The sequence below is a fragment of the Microchirus variegatus genome, assembly GCF_963457635.1.
Source record: "Microchirus variegatus genome assembly, chromosome: 11".
NCBI classification, from domain to species: Eukaryota; Metazoa; Chordata; class Actinopteri; order Pleuronectiformes; family Soleidae; genus Microchirus; species Microchirus variegatus.
This window is the reverse complement of record NC_139812.1, coordinates 12,411,806-12,438,508: the sequence shown is the minus strand read 5'-3', so window position 1 is coordinate 12,438,508 and position 26,703 is coordinate 12,411,806. Positions and strand designations below refer to the sequence as shown.

The 26,703-nt window shown below is 40.7% G+C and overlaps 1 protein-coding gene across 1 annotated transcript in view; it reads left to right on the top strand.

Moving 5' to 3' along the window:
• dntt (deoxynucleotidyltransferase, terminal) overlaps positions 1–26,703 on the top strand; it is a gene marked incomplete at both ends in the record, with an annotated part of 78,852 nt that overhangs the window by 429 nt on the left and 51,720 nt on the right. The window contains 5 exons of the mRNA XM_083897797.1: positions 6,372–6,546; positions 10,336–10,440; positions 20,456–20,626; positions 24,653–24,724; positions 24,916–25,039. Coding sequence (XP_083753923.1) covers positions 6,372–6,546; positions 10,336–10,440; positions 20,456–20,626; positions 24,653–24,724; positions 24,916–25,039 — 647 coding nt within the window. The remainder of the gene's footprint in view (positions 1–6,371; positions 6,547–10,335; positions 10,441–20,455; positions 20,627–24,652; positions 24,725–24,915; positions 25,040–26,703) is intronic.

Here is a 26,703-nt window from a genome sequence, read left to right as displayed (position 1 = left end):
AACCACTTATCCTGGTTCCACTACTGTGCTTATGTACATTATGCAATTTACCATTAGTGTCTTTAAAAGCGGTCTAAGTGGCATAGATCAGGGATCTCAAACTCAAATGACCTGGGGGCCAATGCGCATCTATTGTGGTCAAGAGGGGGCCGGCCGAGAGAACAAAAAGTGGGGAAAAAAACAATTGTTCACAATATTGCATCATGATATCACTCGTATACTTAATACTACTATTAATGTATAAATATCAAAAACAGACATTTGTTTAAAATTACATAAATAATAGTGTGGACAACTGTATTTAAAATTCGTACCAGGAGCCGTTATTATGTAATAAATCTAAAACAACTGGCCATAAAATCCTCCTAATATGTCACAGAGACTCAGGAATAATGTTCATATAACAAACTGAACTCACCAACAACAACAGTACAGCCAAAATATTTGCATTAAAAAAAATCTTTTGCAGACTGCAAATCATGTTTATGTTTTGAAATCATGTTTTTGCATGTGGTGCCACCTACCGCCGTCTACCAATCATTGCAGTCAGTAGAGTCTCAGCTGCCAAGCAACCACGGGTTGCCAGTTGCGTCAGAAAACGAAACCTAAAAGACCTTGGTATTTTCAATTTGAATGTAGTAACTGTTTTTGGCCACATTCTTACATATGGCACCTTTAACAGTGGGATAATAATGACCAAATGTCTTATTACTGTTATAAAAACATTGCTAGCAAATGTATATTCTATCACCTCGCTGGCAGCTGTACCTCAGCTACACATTGTGTTTAAAAGACGGTGAGGTCGTGGGCCAAGTTTTTCATTATCACAAGATATTAAGTGGGGGGCCACATGTAATCGATCGGGGGCCGCATGTGGCCCCCGGACCCCCGGTTTGAGAACCCTGGCATAGATGGACATGTCTGTAATTTTAACAATCAAAGTCCAACCAGAGACAGTTTTTACATGGATAAAATGTTCACAACATTATTAAAACCAAAGTCCTCCAGTGAGATAGTATTACTTCTTGACATTATCTAAAAACCATTTATATGAAAGCTTTTTTTTTATGAAGTTAGGACTCAATTGACTAATTATAAAGCCACTGTTGTCTCATGAATACTTAATTAAGAAGAGTTGGGGGCATCCATCCTGCCTCTGCTACACCTTAGAGTGTTTCCCCCATGAGCCATATCTTAGAGCTGAACTAAGCTGTAGCTGAACGAGCCACGGCTTGTCGGCAGTGAGAGAACTAAAACACATTGGAAGGAAGCAGGAACAGAGGCCACATAATCTTTTTAATGAGTTTGGTGAAAGTTTTCTGTTAAGTTGCACAGGAGGCGAGATATTTAGTGAGCTCGTTTCTTGCTATGATGAATCATCTATTCTAAGGTAATTATGGAAACGATGTGGCTATTTTTTTCTGTCTCTAATTGAAAGTATCTCTTAAAATCCTATCTGTGAACGCAGCAGAAGCTTCTGCTGCTTGACATCCACAACATCTCAGAGGCAAAAAAAATAAAAATTAAATAACTTTAATCTCCACCGTTGAGCAAATGTGTGAGTTTAACAGTGAGGCCAGTTTTTCCCCCAAATTAAATTTACCTTAAGATGTTAAAGTGTCTGTGTGATGTCGATGAAGGGGTCCTCTTGAGTATAGAATAACCAACAGGTGTATGTGTGAAAGTGCTTAAATGCATGTCCTCCCAGCCGTGTACCAGCTTGGCTATGGCAACATTCCCAGAAACACAGCTTGAGCTCGCCTATGGTTACACTTGGCTAGATATGATTGTTTGAAACCAACGACAGGAAGTGGAGCGTGCCAGCCTCAAACTGACATGAATTCTGCAAGCCGACAAAACTGATATCAGCTGCAGTTTGATAACAACACGTCCCCCATTCTAGCCTTACACAAATCATAGGCACGCTGCCTTGAACATATGTCTGATACGGCGTTTGTGTGTGTGTGTTCATTCCTCTGTGCACTCACGTTCACATACCCACACACACACACACACACACACGCGTCATTCTCCACTCGACCTAATTTCAAGCCATCCGTGAACTTGGATCCTGATATTGACACACTTTTCCTGGCTGATTGATGAGCTGCAATAAATGTTCTTTCATAAATGGCAAAAACACACACACATACATGTGGCCTTTAGCGTTGTAGCACAATTTACAATATAATCATCACTCTTTAGCGTTTTTAATTTAGGAGGTGTGGGGATCATAATTAATAATTAACTGGTGCTTAGTCCTGTCCCCTTTAGTCACAGGAAATGCACATCAAGATTTTGGTTGTAGGCTACAGTACGCTATTCAGTTTATGGTGGACGTATAAGCAAAAAGAATTCACTGCTCTTAATTGTTGGTGATTTTTCAAATTGTATAAAAAAAGGACTAGACAAAAGCAGCCTTGACATTTCCGGCTGGCAACAGTTAATTTAGTGTACCAAAGTTACAACTTGCTGCTTATTGAACTGGTCCAGTATATACCATTAGGAGGGTGTATTGGCACACACAGAATATGTGTATAAGGTATAATTGTAAAAAAATGGCTTTGTTTTTGCAGCAAGGGCCTTGAATTAAAGGGATACTTTTCACATCATTTGACTCACAGTAGGGCAAATTTGGAAAAGGGAGAACAGATTTAAACTTACATTTAAAAAAAAAAAAAAAAAATAAATAAATACTACTGCTATTCTAGCAATACAAAGCCACATGCAAATTGGTGAAGTATCCCTTTAAGTAGGCTGATATTTTGTGTTTATATAAGAGGAGCACAGACTCCGTCTGACACTCGCTGGACTGAAATACAGCGGCAGGGTTTGTAATGCCGCTCACGATCGGCAGTGCTGTCGCTAAATACACCAGACTCCTCTGTTAAATATTAGAAAAATTTCCCTGGTAAATGTTGGAGTAAATGTTTTTAACCGATCTACAGTTGGGCATTGTTCGGCTTGATTCTTGTGTCGGATGTCTCTTCCTGTGATGGCACTCTGACCAATCAGTGGCCTCCAGCAGTGTGGCAATGTCACGCTTAGTACCTACTCAGCGCTCATGGAATCTCGCCAGGTACTAAAAAACGTACATGGTACCAGGTACTACACTAGTGGAAATGCAACTTGACTCCCCAAACGTTTTACATTGACCAGAAGGCCAGTCAGTCTTGCCATCAGATTGCACTAAGTCTTACACACTGGACTTTGGAATTTATTATTAGGTTGAAATCACTTTATTTTGGATTACTTTAAAAAAAAAAAGAGCCATAGGATCTTCGGTTAGGTTAAGGTTACGCCCTCTGGCAGGAAACAACGCAATTCTACAACACATAACTCAGACAATATATCAGACAACCCACCTCTTCGCTGGCTGTTTTCATCATAAAAGAAAAAATGGTGCTGTTGTGCCCAGGGATGCCAAAACAGTCCGACACAGACTAAGAGAGCGTTTTATTAGATCCCCACACATCTAGAGAGAGATGCTTTTGGTTAACTCTTAGTAAATCTATGTGAGGCCATGATTTACCAGATAGTCCGCACAGCAATGTTAAAAAAGATTATTCGCATTATTTATTACGTTACTTTACTAATACTAACATTGTTTGGCATTATAAGGACCAGATATATTCAGGCCATCAAGTTTTGCGATATATCGGTCGATTTCAGTGGATTTAAAGTGCGCAGTGAACTCTGACAGGTTGAAGCAGCACCCGGCCCGTCATAAAAAGTGATTCACATGCTCCAGTGATGAAAAACAAAGGAAAATGTTGCTCTTGTAGTTATTATATAGAAGTGTAGCTGCAGTGTATATCTGTCTTAAAGCTCACATAGAGTGGTCCTGTTGCACATAATATGTTAGTTATGGAGGTCTACTTACATACATTTACTTGTTTTTATCGTTCAAAACCTGCTATTTTCTGCAGACGAGCCGATCAAAATCTCCCCTCACTGACGCTCGTCTCAGCCATGGTGTTTAAGACTGAAATCTCACACCCAGAAGACAGAGCGTGTTGTGATTGGCCAGCCAGCGTAGAGCCTTCCCAACTGACTTGTGATTGGCCAATACCCGGAAGTGACATAATCAGCACACCAGCTCTCAGAAGCGCAGCTCCCCCCTCTGGAACGGTGGATGCACTACTACTCATTATCAAAACATTGTTTTAACAATGTTTAAAAATAGCTTCGTCACAACTCCCCGCTGCAGTCCCTTTTATGACTTTGAGTCTGACCAGAGTCAGAAGACACTGTCGCTCATGAAACACCTCCACAACGGACGTTCTTCTTCTTCTGCGGTTCAATGTACGCAACCGGATGTGCCCGGAGCAGGAGGATCTGCTGTTCAGAACTGCCGGTTTACGTAACCGGAAGGGAGATCTCGCTGAGCCTGAGATTACAATTAAACACAGCGTTCTCAGCAATGGCTGAACTGTTTGTTTTGAAACTTCAGGGTTTCGTAAACGAGGTAATGACGCAGCTACACACTAAAAAAACATTGGAACTTCCGGTCTAGGTCCGCCTCAATCTTATTATGTTGAGATATTTTGCTACTGAATTACTTTTCATTAACACTCTTACCGTAATCATGTGGTCTCACTCCAAGATGTGTCACAGGGGAACAGCCACATTAAAGGCATAATGATAAAACCCTGCTGTTGTGGACATACTCTCTTTGATTTGGTTGTTGTTTTGCCCTTTTGGAACACGTAGAAGGTTAGCTGCTAAAAGGAGATGAGATCAAGACACTTCTCCATATCAAAGCCCATTGACTTTAGCTTGCCCTTGTGTCTGGGCTCAGAATCCCACTGATTCAATCTGGTGCTTGGCTCCATTCAAGCTCATTTGCATGCCAATCTGCTGTTTTACATTCTTTGTGGGTATGTATTAAGATACGGATCCAAGTCATACATCTTGGTCAACATAGCTTTTTTTCCTACTTTAAATCTTCAATCTTGTTCCAGCACAGCAACTCCACACCTGAGCTGAGAGGAAAATCAAACCTCAAAGCCAAATCTCTATCGAATTTAGGATTTTTTTGCCCTTTAGCTACCTTTAATATGTTTATGCTGGAGGTCAACGTCTTTGTACTAGTAGAGATTTTTTTTTTTCTTTTCATTTTAATGGACCATCATTGGTTCAACTGATATGCCAAGCAGATAGAGGATTAGTTTCATCAGTGATTTGGTCAATTAGGCTTCAGCCTGAGCTCTGCTGGGACTTCCCCTAAGGAGTCTTTCTACTGATTTACCCACATCAGGAGAGAGGAAGAGGAGGAGTATGCTGAGGGTAATTATGCACGGCTGGGCGCTCTGATTGGCTACGGTACTTAAACACTGTTGCAGGAAGCTGAGGGGAGGAGAGTGTGATAAAAGGTCTGTTAAAAGTCTCTGCAGAGCTGCACAGAGAGAAGGGCCCTGGTTGAATGAGTTGAGTTATCAAACAGAGGAGGGAGGCACTGAGGGTCTGAGCTGATTGTTGTTCGCACAGCGGTGAGCCCAAAACAGCACTAGTGAGACCGTGATGCTGAGATCTGAGCAGCATTTCAAAAGTATCATTTGCACTTTTTTTCCATTCTCTAAACCTGCTGAGGCCAAGATGCAATAGTTCTACTTTGATAAATCCAACAGAGAAGCAAATCTTATAAGCTCTGAATATGGATTCACAGCTTTTATTTGCTTAGACAGTACTGTGCACATTTGTTATAGCATTAGGTTAGGTTAAAACACTTTTGGGTTTTTTCCCCAATAGAGACTTCTGTATTTGTCTGTGCTCTTTGCTCAGTCTTGGGTTGGGTGTCTGTCTAAATATGTGACATCAAGCTTTAGATGATATTTTAGTTGGTAAAACCACTATTGTCTTTTATGTGTGTACTCATTATATTCAATTTTCATTTTCATGTTCTGTTCCACATCTGAACTCTTTTGCTTCAGACTGACCGCATCTTTTATATGTTTTTGACACAGCTGGGAGGTATTTTGCCCAAGAAACTTATTTTTTTTGTTCACAGTGGAAATTAATTCAGCAGTTGGTGGAGACCAAAACAGAAGTAAAAAGATAGTGCAAATTAGAGTTACATTTGGCAGGATCCCATGGAGAACGGAGGCAAATAAATGCTAATGATGTTCTGTGTCTGTACCATGCTCAAACACTGTTATGTTGTTTGATAATGAGCCTCATGAGCATAAAAGGCAATGGCAATACTATGCTAATGTTATGTACACAGCTTCCCCCCCAACAAACTAAAAACTAAAAATAAATTATAGTTAGTTTACAGGTAACACACTTGGTTCTGTGCCCGATTAGAAACAATTACTGTACTGTGTGGAAGTGCCTGACAGTTCTCGCCTCCTCTCGCCTCCTCTCTGCAGCGATGTGGTCACTCACGTCGTGTCGGAGGATCACCAGGCTTCATCGCTGTGGTCATGGCTCCGGGGGTGTGATCTGAAGAATTTACCCGGCATGCACGTGTTAAACATCGGCTGGTTCACTGACAGCATGAGAGAGGGGAGACCTGTTGCTGTAGAGACCAGACATCGCATTCAGGTATGTGTGTGTGGTATGCATGTGTGTGAGAGATACAGTACTGTGCAGAAGTCTTAGGCCACTATTAGATTTGTTCTCAGCGATGATCACTTTACTGGAACACATCCAGAAAATATGTATGCAGTTTTTTTTTTTTTAATAAATAAATAAATAAATAAAATAAAATGAAAAAAAAAATTCTGAAAAAAACAACAACTCAGAACATCCTCCACAGGTGTCAAGTATTTAGCATGATCTACCCTTACACTTGAACAATAACACAGCTCTGTTAATACTGGAGTGGAACCTTAAAAGTGCCATATGTAAGAATGTGGCCAAAAACAGGTACTACATTCAAATTCAAAATATCGAGGTCTTTTAGGTTTCGTTTCCTGACGTAACTGGCAACCCGTGGTTGCTCGGCAGCTGAGACTCTACTGACTGCAATGATTGGTAGACGGCGGTAGGTGGCGCCACATGTCAAAACATGATTTGCAGTCTGCAAAAGATTTTTTTAATGCAAATATTTTGGCTGTACTGTTGTTGTTGATGAGTTCAGTTTGTTATATGAATATTATTCCTGAGTCTCTGAGACATATTAGGTGGATTTCATGGCCAGTTGCTTGAGATTTATTACATAATGCACCTTTAATTAATGTTCCTGTGTTTGTCCTACTTTTTAATTTAAAGAAATATCTGCTGTAAAAAACGTCTATTACACCAGGTTTGTTAAGTCGCATCACTTCATTCCAAATTCCCATGATCACAGAATTTGACAGACACAAAAAACAACAGAGCTGGTGGTGCCTGAAACTTTTGCACAGTACTGTACCTCTGGGCAAATACAGTCGACAATAGATGCAAACCAAACAGGATGTTTTTCCATAGTAATGAAAAACAAATATGTATTGTATGTATTTGAATATAATCTTAGCTCTGCACCACCACACTTCTTTGTTCATAGTACTGCATTTCACCTCGCTAACAGCAACAGAAACATACCCACGATTGCACAAGAGGGCCAAATAGCTGGATGGCATGACTCTGATCAGCCCACTAACTGAAACACACCAGTTTCCTTTTTTTCCCCCAGTGGATATGAGGGCCATGCAGCATATGGACGCAAAATAAAGAAATTAATGTTTTCTCTTTTGAGGGAAAAAAACCCCCCACTCACCTCCCGGAGAGTCACGCTTGCCAGGTTCCATCTATGTTTTCACAAGACAGCGATGGCATTAACAGTCGCTGTGGCATTGTGCTTTGTGAAATACCTTGCAAAAGCGTTTGCTTTGCAGTAGCATTGCTTCCATATAACCGCGAGAGTGTGACACATTAGTAGCGCCACTGTAGTTAACCGCATCAATAAGTGGCAAAGCTAATGATGCCACGCTGCCGTTTATTGACCCATCTCCCCAGGTAACCGTAGACCCAATTCTCTGTGGGTTTTGTGATACCGTTTCCTCCCTGAAGCAAACAAGGTAATGCACGGCGGGAGAGATAGATCCATTTAAGATAGCACGTGGAGATCAAATGTTCCACACAAACTGGCTACTTCTGCCTCCGGCTGTTTGAGTGTCTCGGGATACAATGGGTTTCACAATCATACATATTCTACAGGAAGTCGATAAGGTCCCATTATTTATTTGCTTGAAGAGAACAAAGATGGAAATGATTCGATTTTTGAATCTGGTTTATGAAAACTCCTCAGTCAGCAGACAGGGATGTTTAAGAGGGACAGTATGGGTAAGTGTATACTACTACTACTACTACAATAATAATAGTAATAACTAATAATAATAATAATGCATTTTATATGCAGTATATTATAATCGTTATAGGTGAAGGGCCTTCCTTAAAGGTCCAGTGTGTAACATTTAGGAGGGTTTATTGCCAGACATTTAATATACTATTCTCAAGTAAGTGCTTTGGAAAAGCCTTCGATTGAGCCGTTTATACAGACTTTCTACAGCAGGTCAAACATATGCGCATTTAACATTACGAAGCTTAAGCTTACTGTAGAAATCAGAATACTTTATTAACCCTTGGGGGGGGAAATTGTTTTTGTTCCAGATGCTCCATGCAAAGTACGGTAGAAATACAGCATGAGTGGAAACAAGAGCTAAATATACATATATCAATAAAAGAGTAAAATAGGCAAAAAAAATTAATTGAACTAAAATATACAATAAAATAATACAATAATAAAGTAGATAATCTGTGTAAGGGAAAAACATTATTCGGCCTTCTCTAAAGTTATCAGCTCCCATTCCTGAGCACAAGACTAAACAATTCAGGACGTTGCGTGCCACAACTATCTAATCCTAGGGGCCTTGGGGCACTGGCTCCAGTTTGTTGTCTACAGAACTCGCCTCTTCATATTTTGCTTGCTTTATGTTCGGCATTGTCTCAGTTCTCCTCAGATCTGAGTTGCTTCCAATAAAGCTTTTCAACTTAACTCATCTCTGACTCCAGGAAACTACATCTTCGGTCGACTCACTAAATAATAATATACAGTAAAAAAAAAATGAATATCAGAGACATGGCAAGAGTTACCTTTCTGTTATATGAAAGCCAATACTTTCCTCCAGTACAAGTTTGCAAGTGTTTGTTGCCATCTGCAGTTTCACCATTAGATGTTACTTCTTCTTATTCATTGGACCTTTACATTGTGAAATCCCTGTCTGATGTCTGACCTGCTCAGCAGCCTGGGAGGATTTTACTTACTCATTACTCAGTGCACTGCTGCCAGTGTGACAGGCATTATCATGAAGGGAAGTACAGGCTCGCGGCTCCTATAGTGATAAGGAGAGTGGGTGATGTTCTGCACATATTGTGCCTTTTTTTTTTGCTTCTACTAAGCAGATGTTGAGAAATGTAAACCACGTCCGCGAGTTTGTTAAGTGGGAAGGACACAATGGGGAAAAGCTGCCTCTGTGGTCTGTCTGAGAGCATCAGCTTCCACAATCGTATAGGTCTTTATAATAATAACCATGGCCAGTGAGGGAGAAATTCCTGTTGTATTTACATGGAGCTCAGTTAGGGAATTTCTAAGGCAGTTTTACTTTTGATTGGCAGAAAGAAAATGTGAGGTGAAATATAGAGACAGTTCTTCTTTTTTTTGGGGGGGGGGGGGGGGGGGACAGGAAGTGCTCCTGGCATAGAATAAATGATGAACAATTTTTAATCCCTTTACTGATTGATTCAGCCCGGCACTGTGAGCGGTAGTAGCTCTTTTCATTATCTTTTTGAGACACTCCTGTTCCTTCAGCAGCATTGATTCCAGTCAATCTGGTCGGGTGACAATCACTCCATCCTCCTCTCTCTTCCTCTTCTTCCTCCCCCTCTCTGTTTTTCCCACTGTTCCTCCCTCCTATTCCATGGGTAATTTTCAGGACACAATGTTCCCTTGTGTGGTGTCTAATTGTCTGCAAGAATATTAATATTACATTGGTAATCCTTTTGACACATATTTTACAAATGGGGGACTGTTTTCTCCACAGAATGAAAAGGCAATTTACAGGAGGCAAATTGGATGATGGCAAGCAGATTTGTAATGCCATGGGTTAGGTAGTGTAATGGATTTGGATGCCACCAGACTGTGAGATGAGTGTCATTAGCCTGTTGCCCTGGAGACACAGTCATGAAAATAACTTCTCCATGGCAAATGGCTACATTTTTATGTAATTCAATTTGAACGCTCGGCTCTGTGCTATCAGCAGTAACCCTACACACATTTAGCCTGTCAACAGTGCCGCGTAAGCTCAAATATACTGTATGTGGTTATGCATCTCTGATTATCTTTGCACACAGGACACCTTCCCCAGTGAAGGTTCTACACCCACTGCCGTGGCCGTAGTTTCTCAGTACGCCTGCCAGAGACGGACAACGATCGAGAACAACAACAGCATTTTCACCGTAAGAAGCTGTTTTCTAACTACACTTTTACATGCAACTGTAGTGCCAACTGAACAATAGATATATCAAAACCTTTTTAGACTGTTTTCTACCCCAGAATTGTGCTAGATGAACAGAAACAGTTATCATAACGTGGTTTACTCACATTTGTGTTATGTCCTGTTTTGAGCATCTCCATTAATTTTGGCCCAGCATTTTACATTTTTTACAGCACTGGCCCAGTAGGCAAAGGTGCATTGATTTTGGAAATATGTCTCAAAAAATATATATAATTCAGTTTTGGTTTGAGGAGGAAAATAACACTGCAATTATCGATACTATTGCATTACAATACTTAGGGGTTAGAATAGGGTCATACATCAGAATCACAAGACAAATCAAACACACTAGTAAAGTGTTTCTCGGGAACCACTGCCCTGAGATATTTCCCTGGTCCAGCATACCTGATTCAAACAAATGGGTTGTTAGCAGACTTTTGCAGCGCTTGCTGATGAGCTGACTATTTCAACCAGTGTGTTGGAAAAGGGAAACATCTAAAAATGTGCAAAGTAGTGGGGATTGAGGAAACTGCCCCGAGTATCACGATACCCAGGCCCAGTATAAAGCTCCCTAATCTGTTCTCCTCTAATTGTATGGCTGGTTTGCTTTTCACACACCAGCACACTAACACAGCCCCCCCCCCCCAAAAAAAAATGCATTAACCTGCAAATGAGTAACATCTGCAGCTGTAGCAACTGAAGGTGCAGCAGCTGACATGCCCATGCTCCCTGGCACAGGTGGTGGCATGGACATGCCCTGAGGCACTGCACGCTTCGCCAAGATGGGTGACAGACGTGACACACTGCTCACGAGTAATGATAGATCTGTCCCGCTGCCATCTGCTGGGTAGTGATGGGTAGGCAGAGGGGGGGAAGGGGGTGGGGGTGGGTTGAGGAAGCGAAGCTCAGGTTCCTGCATGGGAAATAGGGAAGTGGTTAATTGGCTGATTGTCTTGGATGTTGATGAGCATTTAAGAAAGGGGAAATTATGGCAGTGTCGCTGCAGGTGAAAAACAAGAAAACAGAAACGAGCGTGTATAAATGCAACCGAACAAACAATACATCTGCACACAGTGGTTTTGAGAAGTTTCTCAACTGCTGAAAAGAAATGACCCATATTTTTTTGCTGAGTGATTAATCAATAATAGCATGTCTAATGCTGCCACCTCCAGCTTTATCAGTGTCAGTCTTTTCTGCCTTTTTATGTAATTATTATAAGTGGACTGTCTTGGATTATGGGCTTTTAGTTGGAAAAAAACAACAACCCAGCAATATGAAGATGTCACTTTTGTAAAATAAATGACAAATTATTCTAAAATGAAAACAATAATCACCTGTAAACACTACATACTGTATATTTAGAGCCACATTTGGCTCCAAACATGAAATTGTAGGTGTGTGACGTGGCATGAATGTGTGTGTGTGTGTTTGTGTGGGAGTGTTGAGACCTGCTCATGAGCTTCTGTAACATCTATTACACGCAGCTTACCTCAGGCTGGTTAGACATCTGTTTCATTATGACTTTCTTCCTCCCTGTAAGGGTGGACTCACAACACGTGTGTAGATATTCACACGTGTACATGTGCACGCTGCATGGATTGAACCTCTCTCTAGGACTATTACACAGGTCTCACCGTGGGCAGGAGCCTGTTCCAGGTTTCCTCCCACAGCATTTCCTTCATAATTAGCAGCCCCACTCCTATTCCATTATACCCTTGATGAAATCATTATTTTAATGTAAAATACATCAAATATGACATTCCCAGGAGAGAGAGAAATTGCACTAGATGTGGTCCCGAGAAAGCCACTTCATCCTACAATATATTTCCTCTGAGCTGCAGCAATGTTAAAGGAACAGTATCTGTAATATTTTGGGAATATAACTTTTTACATTCTTGTCAAGCATTAAGTCAAAAGTGTATAATACTCCATAAGTAGCACAGGCTGTATCTGCTACCTGGCATTAGAAAAAACAATTTATTGTTTGTGTATTGTGTATTTTTTGTGTTTCTTGTGTTGTACATAGCAAGTGGTGCAATATAATATAGTATTTCTATCCTTTGCTGCTACTATGCACAGTATTGTTTTATGTGTTGCTGTTTTATTGATGTGGCTCCATATACAGTACTTGTGATTTGAAGATTTGAGTTGTCTGACGTAACACTTTTAAAATACCTGTCATTATGTCCAGCTGAAATTGTGCTAAATTTAATTTCTCTTCCATACAATATACTGGAAACTGTCTATAATGCACATTATACTTTCTATTTTAACTTTTGTATAGTCTTAGTGTTAATATCCTTATATATTTTACTTATTTTGGTAATTTAATTTATTATCTTTATCTTTACTGTCTTTGCTTGTGTAATGATGTAAATTTCCCCCACTGCTGGACTTATCTTATCTTATCTTATCTTATCTTATCTTATAAGCTCAGTCAGACCTCAAACTGCTCTGGCCACAGTTCCCACCCCCAGCTGCTACCTGGAAATAATAGAAGAAGCCAGTACACAGAAAAATAACTCCACTCAAACAAAAACGTGGCAAAATCAGGCCAGTGGTTAACATCACACGAAGAACTAGCAGCATGCTAAACCATAAAAACGCCTCATACTAACAAGCTGAAAGGGAGCATTTCACCCCCTAGCCGAGGGTAAGCAGACACACTTCATTCGATAAATTGATTCCCCACTATAGTGCTTGTATACTGGGACAAGGACGGCATAGTTGAGCTCGAGCTGTGCATGGGAATGCACTGTGTGGTTCTTGTGATTGTGCACTGCTGTGTTTGCTGTATGTGCACACAAACAGAGGAAACAACCCAAGATTACTTTAGGATGGAGAAGGGGTGAGGAACATCCAGGCCCTGGCAGGATGTGCTGGAGGAGGAGGAGGAGGAGGAGGAAGTATGTGGTGCAGAGAGGTGTCAGGAAAGGGAAGTGAAGATGAGCATCATCTCCGAAACAGCACCCCAGTGAGGTGTCAATCACATACTGGCAGCAAACGGCCCTTCATTCCATGGCCATGCACTATTGATTTATTCCTCCGTGCGCCCTCTTTATCCCGCATCTCTCAGCGTCTCTGACTCACACTCTTTCACTCCTGTATCACTTCTCCCGGCCGTTCATGCTGTGTGCTCCTCTCACTTTTGTTGTCTCTTGCCGTCTTGCTCTCGCTGTGACTGTGGAAAATCCGCACGTCTTTGCAAGTACACACAGAAGTCAAGCTTACGCCGTCTCTTTATCTGCTTAGCCTTGAGACTTCTGCTGTCATATTTTTTTTTTTACCACTTCGACACAGATATTGACATTTGTGTCTCGGTTGATTGACACGCAGCATTCTCTGATGGCAACTCACACACACACACACACACACATGGAAACGTGAAATGTGCCAGAACTACACAACAGGCTGAGTGCCAGGCTAATGAGGGGAGGAAAAGAAAAAGTTAGAGGTGCAGAGGGAAAGGGCTTAAACATCCTGCATTTGTTTCCCTGCAGCACACGGCCTCCAGCATAGTGATAGCAGACATGCCACGGATGAGGAGATGGGTGGAGGGGGTATGGGAGCACTGAACCTTTAACGCGTCAAATTGATTCCTTCTCTCCCCAGTGGCGTTAGCATTCACAACTTTAAGAACTAACAAACAGAAAACATCAGAGAAGGGTCACGCATTGTTGCTTTTTGGAAAGTGTTTTGGAAAGATGTACGACGGCTTCAGGAAAACGTATAACTGCCTTCAACAATCGTAACATTACAAGATAAAAAAAATGATGTCCTCTTATTCATTAGATATGGGACAGATGAAATTCCTCTCCAAGCCGTTAATCACGTTAAAACTCTTCTCAGTTGGTTTTCTGACCTCCTTTCATGCTTTCGCTTTGCACACGCAGCGAGGCACGCTGCTGCGCGAACATGACTCGCGGGTACGTCTGTGTTACCCAATGGCAGGGGGTAAATCGGTGTGTTAGATCAACGTCCCTGCATCACAAGTCCCCCCCCCCCCACACAGCCTTAACTCATTTATTAGGTAAACACATCTACAACGGTGGGGTTTTTTTTTCTGATCCTGCGGCACTGATTGGTGCAGTTGCTATGACAGCGTGATAGTTGAAAAACTTGGCTGCGGTGGGTGCATGCATGTGTTCGTGTGTCCTTTTTTTTTCAGGTGAGATGATATTTACACTTAATTTTTCTGCTATTTTCTGTCAAAGGTGTGTGTGTGTGTGTGCATTCTGGAACGTAAAGGGTTATTCTCCTTCCATGTGTCGCAGTAAACGGGTCAGTGCGTCTCGTGGGTGAGCCGGACTCTTGTCTGCTGCTCACTGACCTGAGGCTGCATGTCTGCACAGGACTGCAGCTGGTGCAGTGACCTCACAGTGTGGCTTGGCTGGAGGAGAGGAAACTGAGGCATGAATATGGCTGAATTTGTCCTGAGCTCTGCTCACACTGGGCTGCACCGAGTTCAGGTCATTGACTTTGAAATTTCTGTTTCAGTCCCTGTACAGACTTTTTTTTTTTAGCATTTTGTCCTTTTGAGGAGTGTTCTATGGCACAGATATAGCTCTGTTTTTCTTATTATTGCTCTTAAATGTATTTATGAATTGCAAAAGGGGCAAAGTCACTGCATGGTCGAGTTTACATAATATGAAATGCTGACCTGAACGTCAGAAGAGATTACAGACTCATTTTAAGCCGCTTTGTGCTTTGTGCAGATTTAGAGAAGATATCACACACACTTTGATTTCAGTTTCCCTTTTACTCAAAGTTGTGTAAAGGAATGCTAGTAGTGTTGATCCCACTGAGGATCAATCTGACTGCATTTCAGCAACAAAACATCAGCAACCCCTGCAGTCTTCATTGACTCTATCTATTCACTAAGGCCTTGTTTAGACTGCAGCCCAAATCGTATTTGTAAGCACGGCTATAGTCGAGGCTTCCACATGGATTTCTGTAGTTTACAGGCCGTGCTCTGGAAAAACAAGTCTGAACAAAATAAACAGAATGCATGTCAGAAATCGGTGCCTGTTTCTGTCCCAAACCGCTGTCTACCACTGTGTCCATCGCTCAAAACACCTCCAATTAACTTCTGTCTCTCCGGATCTACGACATTGTTGAGTCGTGCTGTGAGTGATGCAGGCGGCACTTTGAAATCCTAAAATAGCGACCGAGATGTTCAGATTGAAACATTTAAAATATGTTTTGAATCAGTTTAGGAACAAATCGGATTTCATGTGTTTTTTTAGCCGTCGAAAAAAATAAAGCTAGATTTGGTCTGCAGTCTGAACAAGGTCTGAAAAGTTTCAGGGTTCTGGCATTGTGCATTTAGTCTCACTGCTACACTGCCCTGGCTTATAGAGACATTGAGTGTCATGAAAGGCGCCTTCAAATATAATGCATTATTATTATTATGAATAGATACAAGTAGCCACAGTGCAATATGGGCAGCACATGACCAAATGGAGAGGAATTGGGCTTTTAACCGGAATGTCACCAGATGAAATCCCTGGAAGGCCTGTGTGTGTGTGTTCACTACTTGTGTGCAATAAAAATAGGCAAAATGCAGTGCTCAAATGCACTATCACAAATTGGTGTACGTGTAAAATTTCTAATTCTAATTCAATATACCGTGAAAACGATGATTGCATAAATACCAGTCCAGTCTGAACAGGAAGGGCTTTAAGTTAATCAAACTTTACAGCCAATTTTTCTCCTCAGCGTTAGTGGATGAAATAGCACTTAACTGCACTAGCACTTCAGAAAACTGAAATGTCATCACTTGTTTCCATCAAAGTCTGTCTATTATAGTGTTAGTTGGTGCAGAAGTCTACAGGTTTTAGAAAGACTAAAAACCAGGGGTTGTGGCAAGGATGTAGCTGGTGGAGTGTGCTTTAAATATGGCCCTAAAAACTCACTGCTGTGTTGTCAGCACATGCATGCACCTGCTCTCTCTCTCTCTCATCTCCTCTGTGACTCGTAAAATCAGCTCACTCACTCACTCTCGCTCTCCTCTTACAACATTCATGCACACGTAGACATTGTCCTGTCTCTAATATTGGTTGGGACAATCTGGCTTTCTCTAAATATTGGTGGGACATGCCGCATGGACGGTGGGGACAGTCCCTACGGTTGTGGTGTTGGAAAAGAGAGCTTATACCAAACCTTCGCAGCCTGCAACTTTTCCTCTGCTTGATGCGAGTGCCTCTAGGCCACATGTGTCAAACTCAAGGCCCGGGGGCCAGATGTGGCCCGCCAGGTCATTTTATGTGGCCCACGACTGATTAGTTGGTATTAAAAATCTGTGTTAAAATAGGTCTATGCTGCTTTAAGGCTGAGATTGAGACTGTGATCGCAGCAGAATGTGTTCACAAAAGCCACAACCAAAAACGATGCAGCAGTGAAAGCTAGTTTTATTGTGGCAGAAGAAATCACCCGTGCTTCAAAGTCTTTTTCTGAGGTTGCGATTTTGAAGTAGTGCATGCTGAAGGTGTGTGAGCAGGTCTGCCCCGACCAGATATCGACTTTTAAAACTATTAGTTTGTCAAGTAACACCATTATGGACCAGGTTACATCTATAATGCATAATATGTGTAACTTGAATAATGAATACATACAGAAAGTTATTTAGCAATATGTTACGGACTAGTTACCTTTATTTTACATTATATTTAGTTACATTTATTCTGTATGACAGTTACATCTGGCCCTTTGAGGGTAACCATTATGCTGATGTGGCCCTCAGTAAAAATGAGTTTGACACCCCTGCTCTAGGCCATCTAGCCATTATGCATAAGTTTGGGTCATGTAGGTATAAGTTTTTACCAAATTAATAATAATGCATAGAAGAATGATATTTTGGAAAGTTTCAAGCATTTCTGAAATCAACCCTCTTGACAATTGACCACAAATGCATGCAACAATGCGACTTCTTTCTCAAGCTTGCCTTATGGTGCACATAAGTAAACGGGACACTATTTACGAATGTTATTTGATTCTTAAATATTAGCTCCTCTCAATGTGGTCATTCTGAACACATTTACATTTGAACAGATGGCACGTTTTAACATAAACTGACATATATTCAGAGCTAAAAAAAAAAAAAAAAAAGCAGAAGACTCCAGTGAGATGTCAATGTTGACAACTTAATTTTGTGTTACGTGCTGGCTGAGCTGCAAAACAAATGTGTAAATATTATTTTATTGATGCAGGAAACCTCGCACATGTTGTCACTCCAGCTGCATTTTAGCAAATTACATTTTCAAACTGTAACCATATTTGTCTGGAGTTTGCTCAATCTCGCATATACTGTATGTATTATCTGCATCCATCATCATGATTTCATTCAACTCTTTCAGTTTGACTCTGAGCATAAAAAGCACTTGTGGCATAAACATTTTATAAACCAAAAGTTTCAGAGATTATTAATATATGCTCGTGGAAAATTGACCTCACAGAGATAAAAAAAAAAAAACACACACAGGTAGAAAGAAGGAAGAATATTGAAGTCAAAGAAGATAAGTGGGAAGAAAGTTGTCCCTTCTTCTTTGAAGTTAATTATAAAATTTGCAGGTCAGGAAAGAATCTTTGTACAAGGTGTTCACAGTGGAGAAAAAATACCAAATTAAATATAGCACATCAATTTCACAACACAACGATGGTAGGGTGTTTTGACAGGATTACTTTTGTCATGTGACACTTTAGCACTTTGTGTGGAAAGTCACTTTTTCCCCCTTTAAATGTCAGAATTGTGACAAAGAAATTCTCTGAATACTTTGGGTATAGTATTGCAGGTCCTTCATTTTGTGACTATTTGTTGTTTATCTCTTTTAAATATACTTTAATATAACTGAGGCCCGATTTAATTATTTTTATAAGTTGGGATAGAAAAACGGACAAAAAGTTGACATCTAAACGACTTCCTTCAAAGAAAATAAAAGCCCTTCACTGTTCTTCACTGTGTTTTTGTTGATTACAACAAGTCTTATGAGTAAAAGATCTGAAAAAACAAGACAATTCAACTCTGTAATAGAATTGGGTGAAACAGCCCTTTAAACGTTTTCTCTTCCCAATAAAAAAAGAGATACTTTTTCAGTAAAGTTCTTTTAGAAAAAAAACTTCTCATCATACAGTTTAATAGGCCCAAAGCTCACCAGCTGCTCTTTATCTCTTACTGGAACAACCTTTTCCCACGTCAGAGACACCCAGACAGCTAATTCCATTCTAATGGTGAATTATTTTGTCATAACCCACGGAAGTATTGCCTGTTTGGCCAATGAATGGTGATAGGGATGATACAACTGTCCTGTGGAGACATGTTTTCCTTCACTTGGTTCTGCAACAGTAGCTCATCACTGCAGCAGCAGCAGCAGCAGCAAACCAGAAAGCAGTCAAGCCGAACATGGCACCAAATGTTCAGCTGCATGCCAATATCAGTAAGTGTGACAGAGAACATGAAGTGTGTTTTCTCCGCAATAACAACCTATTGCCTTACATTTATAGCGGACCTAGACCGGAAGTTCCAATTAACTCTGTTTTTTAGTGTGTATCTGCGTCATTACCTTGTTTAAGAAGGCCTGAAGTTTTTTAAACAAACAGTTCAGCCACTGCTGAGAACGATGTGTTTTATTGTAATCTCAGGCTCAGCGAGATCTCTGAAAAAAAACGGTCCGGTTACGAAAACAGCATTTCTCCTGAACAGCAGATCCTCCTGCTCCTGGCACTAGTCAAGGCCCATCCGGTTGCGTACATTGAACCGCAGAAGAAGAATAACGTCCGTTGTGGAGGTGTTTCACGAGCGACCGTGTCTTCTGACTCTGGGTCTGACTCCGGATCAAAGTCGTAAAAGGGACTGTGGCGGGAGTCGTGACAAAGCTATTTTTTTAGACATTGTTAAAACAATATTTTGATAATGAGTAGCAGTGCATCCACTGTTCCAGAGGGGGGAGCTGCACTTCTGAGAGCTGGTGTGCTAATATGTCACTTCCGGGTACTGGCCAATCACAAGACAGTTTGGAAGCCTCTACACTGGCTGGCCAAGCACAACACACTCTGTCTTCTCCGGGCGAGATTTCTGTCTGAAAACCGACAGATTTCTATCGGCTTGTTTACAGCAACTAGGAGGTTTTTGACCATAAAAACAACTTAATGTATGTAAGCAGACCTCCATAACTAACATATGTGCAACAGGATGTGAGCTTTAAAGTAAATGACTGAATAGAATACAACATATGTCACTCATTCACACTGTACAACAAAATCAGATGCAGTTCTACCAGTGCAAAATCTACTTACATACAAAAGTTAGGATAAAATAATTAAAGAAATCTCAAAAATCTTAAAAACATATGCATAATACACACATGGAAGTACTGTTTTTCATTATGCAGTCTCTTTAAGCCTCATTATCTGTGCAATCAAAACTACATTTTTATGAATCCTACATGTATTCATTAATGTGATGTCGTTTATTCTGTTATATCATTACTGTCACGACCTTTAGGCAAATTTGATAAAGTTTACAATATAATATATATATACTGTATAATATATATATATATATAAGCATATAATTGACAATCCTTTACCAAACTTTATAAACGTGATGCCTTTTGTGAGGGGAAAGTCAGTGGCTGCCCGTCTGGGTAGCCTTGATGTGAACAAGTGGAAAATGACAGGTTCCAGTTCGGTGTTCAACAGCCTCAAATGTTCTCTGTCCAGTCATCCAGAAGAAAAACGACATGGTGACAGAGACAGGAGGGAAGAACGGGGTGATTGAGGAGAAACTGGGGAGAAACTTGTCCCTGCTGTTCCCGTGTCTGGTTTTCTGTCGGGGGGTCAGTATTCACATGTTCACATGTGAATGCACACTTACTTTCATTGCTTTTCTCCGTGAATACATTCTTTTGTGCTAGTTGGCATCAATAATGTTTTTTTTTATTTATTCTTCCCTGCTTCTTCTCGCCTGCTTTTCCTTACAGGATGTGTTCGAGGTTTTGGCAGAGAGCTATGAATTCAGCGAGCTCGAAGGTCAATGTCTGGCCTTCAGGAGAGCCGCTTCAGTCCTGAAGAGTCTTCCCTGTGAGGTGCGGCGTCTGGAGGACGTCCGAGATCTGCCTTGGATGGGAGAACATACTAAAGCAGTGATGGAGGTAAGCCCCGGGACTACAGTCTGCACTGACAGCCAGTCATTTTACGAGGTTGACAGTAATGGTTTGAAACATGGTGTCATGTGTAATTTGGGAGCCACAAACTGATAGGTACTATAAAAATAGTACTAAATCTCTTTTCATCCTGTCACAACATACATCTGTGTGAATCCGTCTGGTTCTGAGAGTGAAATTGACTCAATATTTCGAACAAAGAGAAAAAACGATTATTGGTTGCGATAATTGTTGCAGTGCTTACTGCAGGGGTCTGACTGAGCGTTTAGTTTGATCAGTCAGGAGAGGAAAAATCCAACTGTTTGAGGAAATAGCAACTGTACAGGAGAGGTGTTGTGATAAGAGCTTAAAATTCTATCTCAGTCCTCCTCCATCATAATAATGATCAGAAATAAAAATAAAAATAATGAAGCACTTTGCTTTGATATGGAGCAGAATCTATAAATAACAAAAACAGACTAATCAAATAAATAATATACTGTGGATGTAATACAATTAATAATGTGATAAATACAGCCTTATGTAGTGTTATTATTATTAATAATTAATGAACACATTCTTCACTGTGTATGCCTGTTGATAACAGTTACAGTACTGTGCATCACCAGCTTTGTTGAATAAAATAAACAAAAAAAAAAGGTCCAGATGGACATTTTGAGGGTTAGGGGTTAAAGGGTTAAGTGACAGGTGGCATGAAATCGATTGGTGGGCTGCATAGTTTGAGACCTCTGGTTTTCTGTGCTGCATGACCGCTCATGATGCAACTTTCAGGTCACATAAACTTCATTTTCACACTCCTATGAAATTAGCTGAAATCAGAGCCCACCTTGAAAACAAAAACCAATGGGACGGCTGTTAAACGTATCAATAAACCATGAACTTTATTGACTGATTTCACTGCTGCAGTGAGCTGAGAGAACTGACCAGTGTATAATCAAAACACTGACCACTTTTTAATCGTAATTTAAGGAAAAACAAGTATATACGTGTATGCTGCTGCAAAGATGTTCCTATCACACTATAGGAACACGTGCAAAGTGTGGCAATGTGGGACCTATACGAATAGACAACAATGGGCTATAAAGGTTTAATCACTGTTTTGTTTTAACTAAAGTGTGTTCTTTCATTCTGTAGTTTTGTAAAACAAAAGCATCCATCTACAGTAGGTTATCGTGACTTGTCATTATGACAAGTATGCAAAATGTTTAGAAATTGGAGACAATATAATAATATACTAATATACCTTTTGTAGTGCACCGACTATAAACTTCAGAGCTATAATCAGGCTATATTATGATGCTCGGGCAATACATTTAATTATGCTGGAGAGATAGCTTTTTGCAACATACTGAACATCATGATTTTTTAAACACACTATATTATAGGGGGCTACGGAGCCCCAGATATGACATGGGGAAAAAAACTCTGATTTGTACCCACCAAATAGGTATTATACCTCTTTATCCTCCACATGAGGGTCACAGGGGGCGCTGTGCCAATCTCAGGTACAGCCTGGACAGATTGCCAGTCCATCACAGGGTCACATAGAGACAAACAACCATCCACTCTCACACCTCTGGTCAATTTTAGAGTGTCCAATTTACCTAATCCCCATATTGAACCCCCCCCCCCCCCCACACACACACACACACAGGGAGAAAATAGGTATAATGTGTGCACGAAATGAATAATATTAATAACATTCTCATTAAATACCGGGAGAGTAAAGTGAGCCAAGAGGGCTGAGGCTTCGGGATGGACAGAGATAGTGTGATTGAGTTTTATTTTAGGCTTTTGAGAATATCTTTTTAACTCATTCCCAGCCTAAAATAAAACTCAATCACACTATCCCTGACTGTCCATCCCGAAGCTTCAGCCCTCTTCGCTCGCTTTGCAGCTCTCCAGGTAATTCATGAGAATGTTATTAATATTATTATTAATTCAGTGCACACGTTATATCTATTTCGTGGGAACAAATGTATTTATTTTTTCCCATGTCATGTCTGGGGCTCTGTAGTAGTAGTATTTCACAAAAAAAACCCAAAAAACTAACAGATTTCTGGGGAAGAATGTCTTTAAATGTTAAAGGTGCATTATGTAATAAATCTAAAGCAACTGGCCATAAAATCCTCCCAATATGTCACAGAGACTCAGGAATAATGTTCATATAACAAACTGAACAACAACAGTACAACCAAAATAGACTGCAAATCATGTTTATGTTTTGAAATCATGTTTTGGCATGTGACGCCCCCTTCCGCCGTCTACCGATCATTGCAGTCAGTAGAGTCTCATCTGCCGCGCAACCACGGGTTGCCAGTTACGTCAGAAAATGAAACCTAAAAGACTTCGGTAATTTCAATTTGAATGTAGTAACTGTTTTTGGCCACATTCTTACATATGGCACCTTTGCATTTTGTCCAGCTGGTGCATAGCTACAGCTGCAGATATACTGAACAGAGTTTTGAAGGCAATGTAATAAAAGCTGAGGTCAATCTTTCAACCAAAAAAAAAAAAAAAAGATATCAAGAAGAGTTTTCAAATTTCAAATCCCAGACGGAGACACTAACAAAACTTGCTACAGATATGTTCACACTTGAGCACACACTGACATGCATCACACAAATTTACCTCATCTTTTTTTTGGGGGGGGGGGAGGGTCTTATTGGGTCGCTGGGCAATCATCCCATCACCGACAGAGAAGCTCAGGGCAGAAAAAATCGTGGCAGGTTGTCAGGGAAAGTGTTGAAAAATGTTTGCTCGGAGAGAACGCCCAATTCCTGTAGGAGAACAAGGTGAGCCCTGCAGTCCGACTCGCCGAAACATTAGAGCTAACAGTCGCACAGCAGGTCTCGGAGCAGACTGCGAAATCTGTCACATCTCTCACCACTCAGGCTGATTTATTAAACAAAGCAACATGAACGCGCCAGGCAGGCCCAAATTTTACAGCCCGTGAATGACCTCGCACTGTTTTTGTTCTTACATGACTCAGACGGATGCCCAGTGGGTGAGTTTTCTTTATTTTTAAACCTTTTTTTTTTAGGGGTGGTGGTTGTCTCTTTGAACAGATCACTGCTCAAAACAAGAAGATGACATGACATGAAAAAAAAAACACCGCAAAACCACACAGAGTAAAAACACCTGATATGCCTTTGAACATTGGAGTGACGCTGTCACCAGTGACTGAACCGCTAACTGTTGACTGAACATCTAAAGTGGGGGGAAAGATAAAAAACTACTGACATGAAAAAGTGTGGGAGCACTGAGGCAGAATTGGGAATGAATAGACAAAATGTATTTCTTCTTTGTGTGCATGTGTGTGTGTGTGTGTGAGTTAGTTCCCCAGAGCAGGGAGTGTGTTGAAGAATTATCCTTGTGTTTGAGGTTGGACTTAGCTTTAGGGTTGAAAAGCAGAGTTGGATGCATCATTGAACAGTGAAGGCTGCTCTGTACTCAAAAGTCTGGATCTGAAGTTCACTGCTTCATTGAAGATGTCATCACTCCAATGCCGAAGCTTTAGAATGCACACGGATACGTTTGCACAAAGAAGCGAGCTCATTTTCAACATCAGCAACTACGACAGTCCCCCCCCCCCCCCATGGAAAATGGTTGATATTAACCAGCTAACTACTGTCTCGTTTTATGCCTTCACATAATGAAGACATTTAAAATGTGACCGGCAAATTGTTTGTGCTCTGCTGAGAACGGCAGACAATTAAGTGCTGAGCAAAGTTGTTGCAGAGCAAACAATAAAAGGCTGGGGGAAAACATTACCTTCAGCTTTTTATGAATGCCATAAAATCAGTATTAATCCCAGGTTTCACAACAACAAAGTCATTATTTCCTGAAAAGAAAAACCAAAATGAGGAAACCTGATTCAAGCAGAATATTTTTTTTTTTTTTTTTTTAAATGTGCAGCAATTTAGGCCATTTGTCAATTGCTGATGGAGGAGAAAGTGAGTGGGAAACACACAACAACACTGTTTTTATATCATTTGCTTTCATATTTTGCAGGATATACTTCAATATGGGCATTCGTTTGAAGTCGAGAGAATACTCTCTGACAAAAAGTATCAAACACTGAAGGTCAGTAAATGAAAAACAACATCTTTTTGTTGTTGCTTTCTCCAGTCTGGTGCTTTCTTTTTTGGAATCACTGTGGAAATCTCTTACATAAAGCTCTTCAAAACTTTTTTTAAATGCTAACCACTTCTGAGAAGAGCCTGTCATTTCAGAGTATGTCTTCTTGATTACCTCCTTACCTCGTTTCCTGCCAGCTGTTCACGAGTGTGTTCGGGGTTGGACCTAAGACGGCAGACAAGTGGTTCCGCAAAGGGCTGCGCTCATTCAGCGACGTTCTGACGGAGCCCGGCATTCATCTCAACCGGATGCAGCAAACTGGTACATCAACATCTCCATGTCTATTCTCCACTTCACTGCTTCACTCATTATAGACTGAAAATGACAACTCGAGTTTGCCTCAAAGACCTTAATCTAAAGATTTCTCTCGGGGAGGCCTGCATATCATTTGACTTTTTGTGTGAAGGCTGTAACGTTCTATCTCAGATGAAATGTGACCTGCAGAGAGTCGCAGTAACAACACTAGAAAAGCATTCGGCGAGCGCAGACCTCAGTGCCTACAAAATACACCCTGCTGGCACGCCTGGGTCAGACAGCGAGTGTTGTAACCTGCATAACCTGCGATAACGTTATGGTCAGTAAAGTGAGGGTTATAACCATTTCCTGAAAATTTCATCCAAATCCGTCAGTGACGTTTCGAGGTGCTAACAGACAGACAGACAGACAGACAGACAGACTCTGGCGAAAACATATACCTCCTTGGCGGAGGTCAATAATGCATGTGCCAGCAGGTTTGTATTTGTATTTTTATAAAAATCAATGAATAGTGACTTTGAATGTGAATACTAGGGTGAATTCCAATTATTTGCTTAACTGTCAATCTCAAAAATGCGCGCTCCCTCTAGTGCAAGTGCTGTCCCGATTCTCAGAAAAATTAAGTTGAGGGGCAAGTTTAAGGGCTGTATCGCCCTCAATATTGAGATTTTCCGAGACCACACTTGGGAGCAAGGGCTACCCAGAATGCATTGCCTGTTTTCACGTAACAAAGATGGCGCCGTAAGCAGCGAAACGAGTACGCTACAAATTAACTATTTTCTTTGTTAATAGAGATATAAAAATGATGAAAACCATTGTATTATCTTAGTTTAGGCCCATTTTATGGATTACTGACGTCATTGTTGTGTAACATTTATTTTTATTTTATTATTTTGTCAATAGCCGGCCGGTGCGCGCACACAATCGTTTGCTATCGTTTACTTTTCAATAAGCCGTGGTGTGTGGTAACTGTCAGCTGAATATGTCCGTGGTTGTGGTATTTGCATGAGTATCATCTTATAACTAACTGACAACCTAATAACTTGACTGACAAACGGATCGTAATAAATAATCGTGACATAAATGTGTTCTTCTTCTTCTTTTTTGGAGTAAACAGACTGGACGCAGTTTTCGCTTTATTCTGCCCCCTACAGTCTGAAGACGTATCTGCATTTGAGGGGTGTCCCATTTCTAAGTGACAGAATAACCCTCAACACTTGGTTTTGAGGGCCAGTTAAGATTAAGGGTTGAGCTTGAGGGTTAGATTGAGGGTTAAGATAGGAATTGGAATTGGCCCTTATTGTGGAATTAATGTCCATCCATCAACTACACAGAGCGAGCCATGAAAGCAGACGACTGTATGTGAGGCGACTTGTTAACGATAGTATTTGTGAAGCAGGAATAAGGAAACGTTCTCCTGTATAATTAAATTAGGCTTTTGTGTTGCAAAGATGACGATTGCTCCCTTCATCAAACCCCCAAAGTTGGCCTGTGCATGTTTGTTTTATCACAGACCAGAGAGAACATTTTTTGAAATCTTTTTCTACAGTGTTTGTTCCAAGTATCATCATCACATCAATAATCCACTCTGATCTGCTGACACATTCTCTTTGCAGCGATTTAATTTTGTATTGGTCCAACCAAACCCTTTGGTTTCTCTTCTGCAGAAA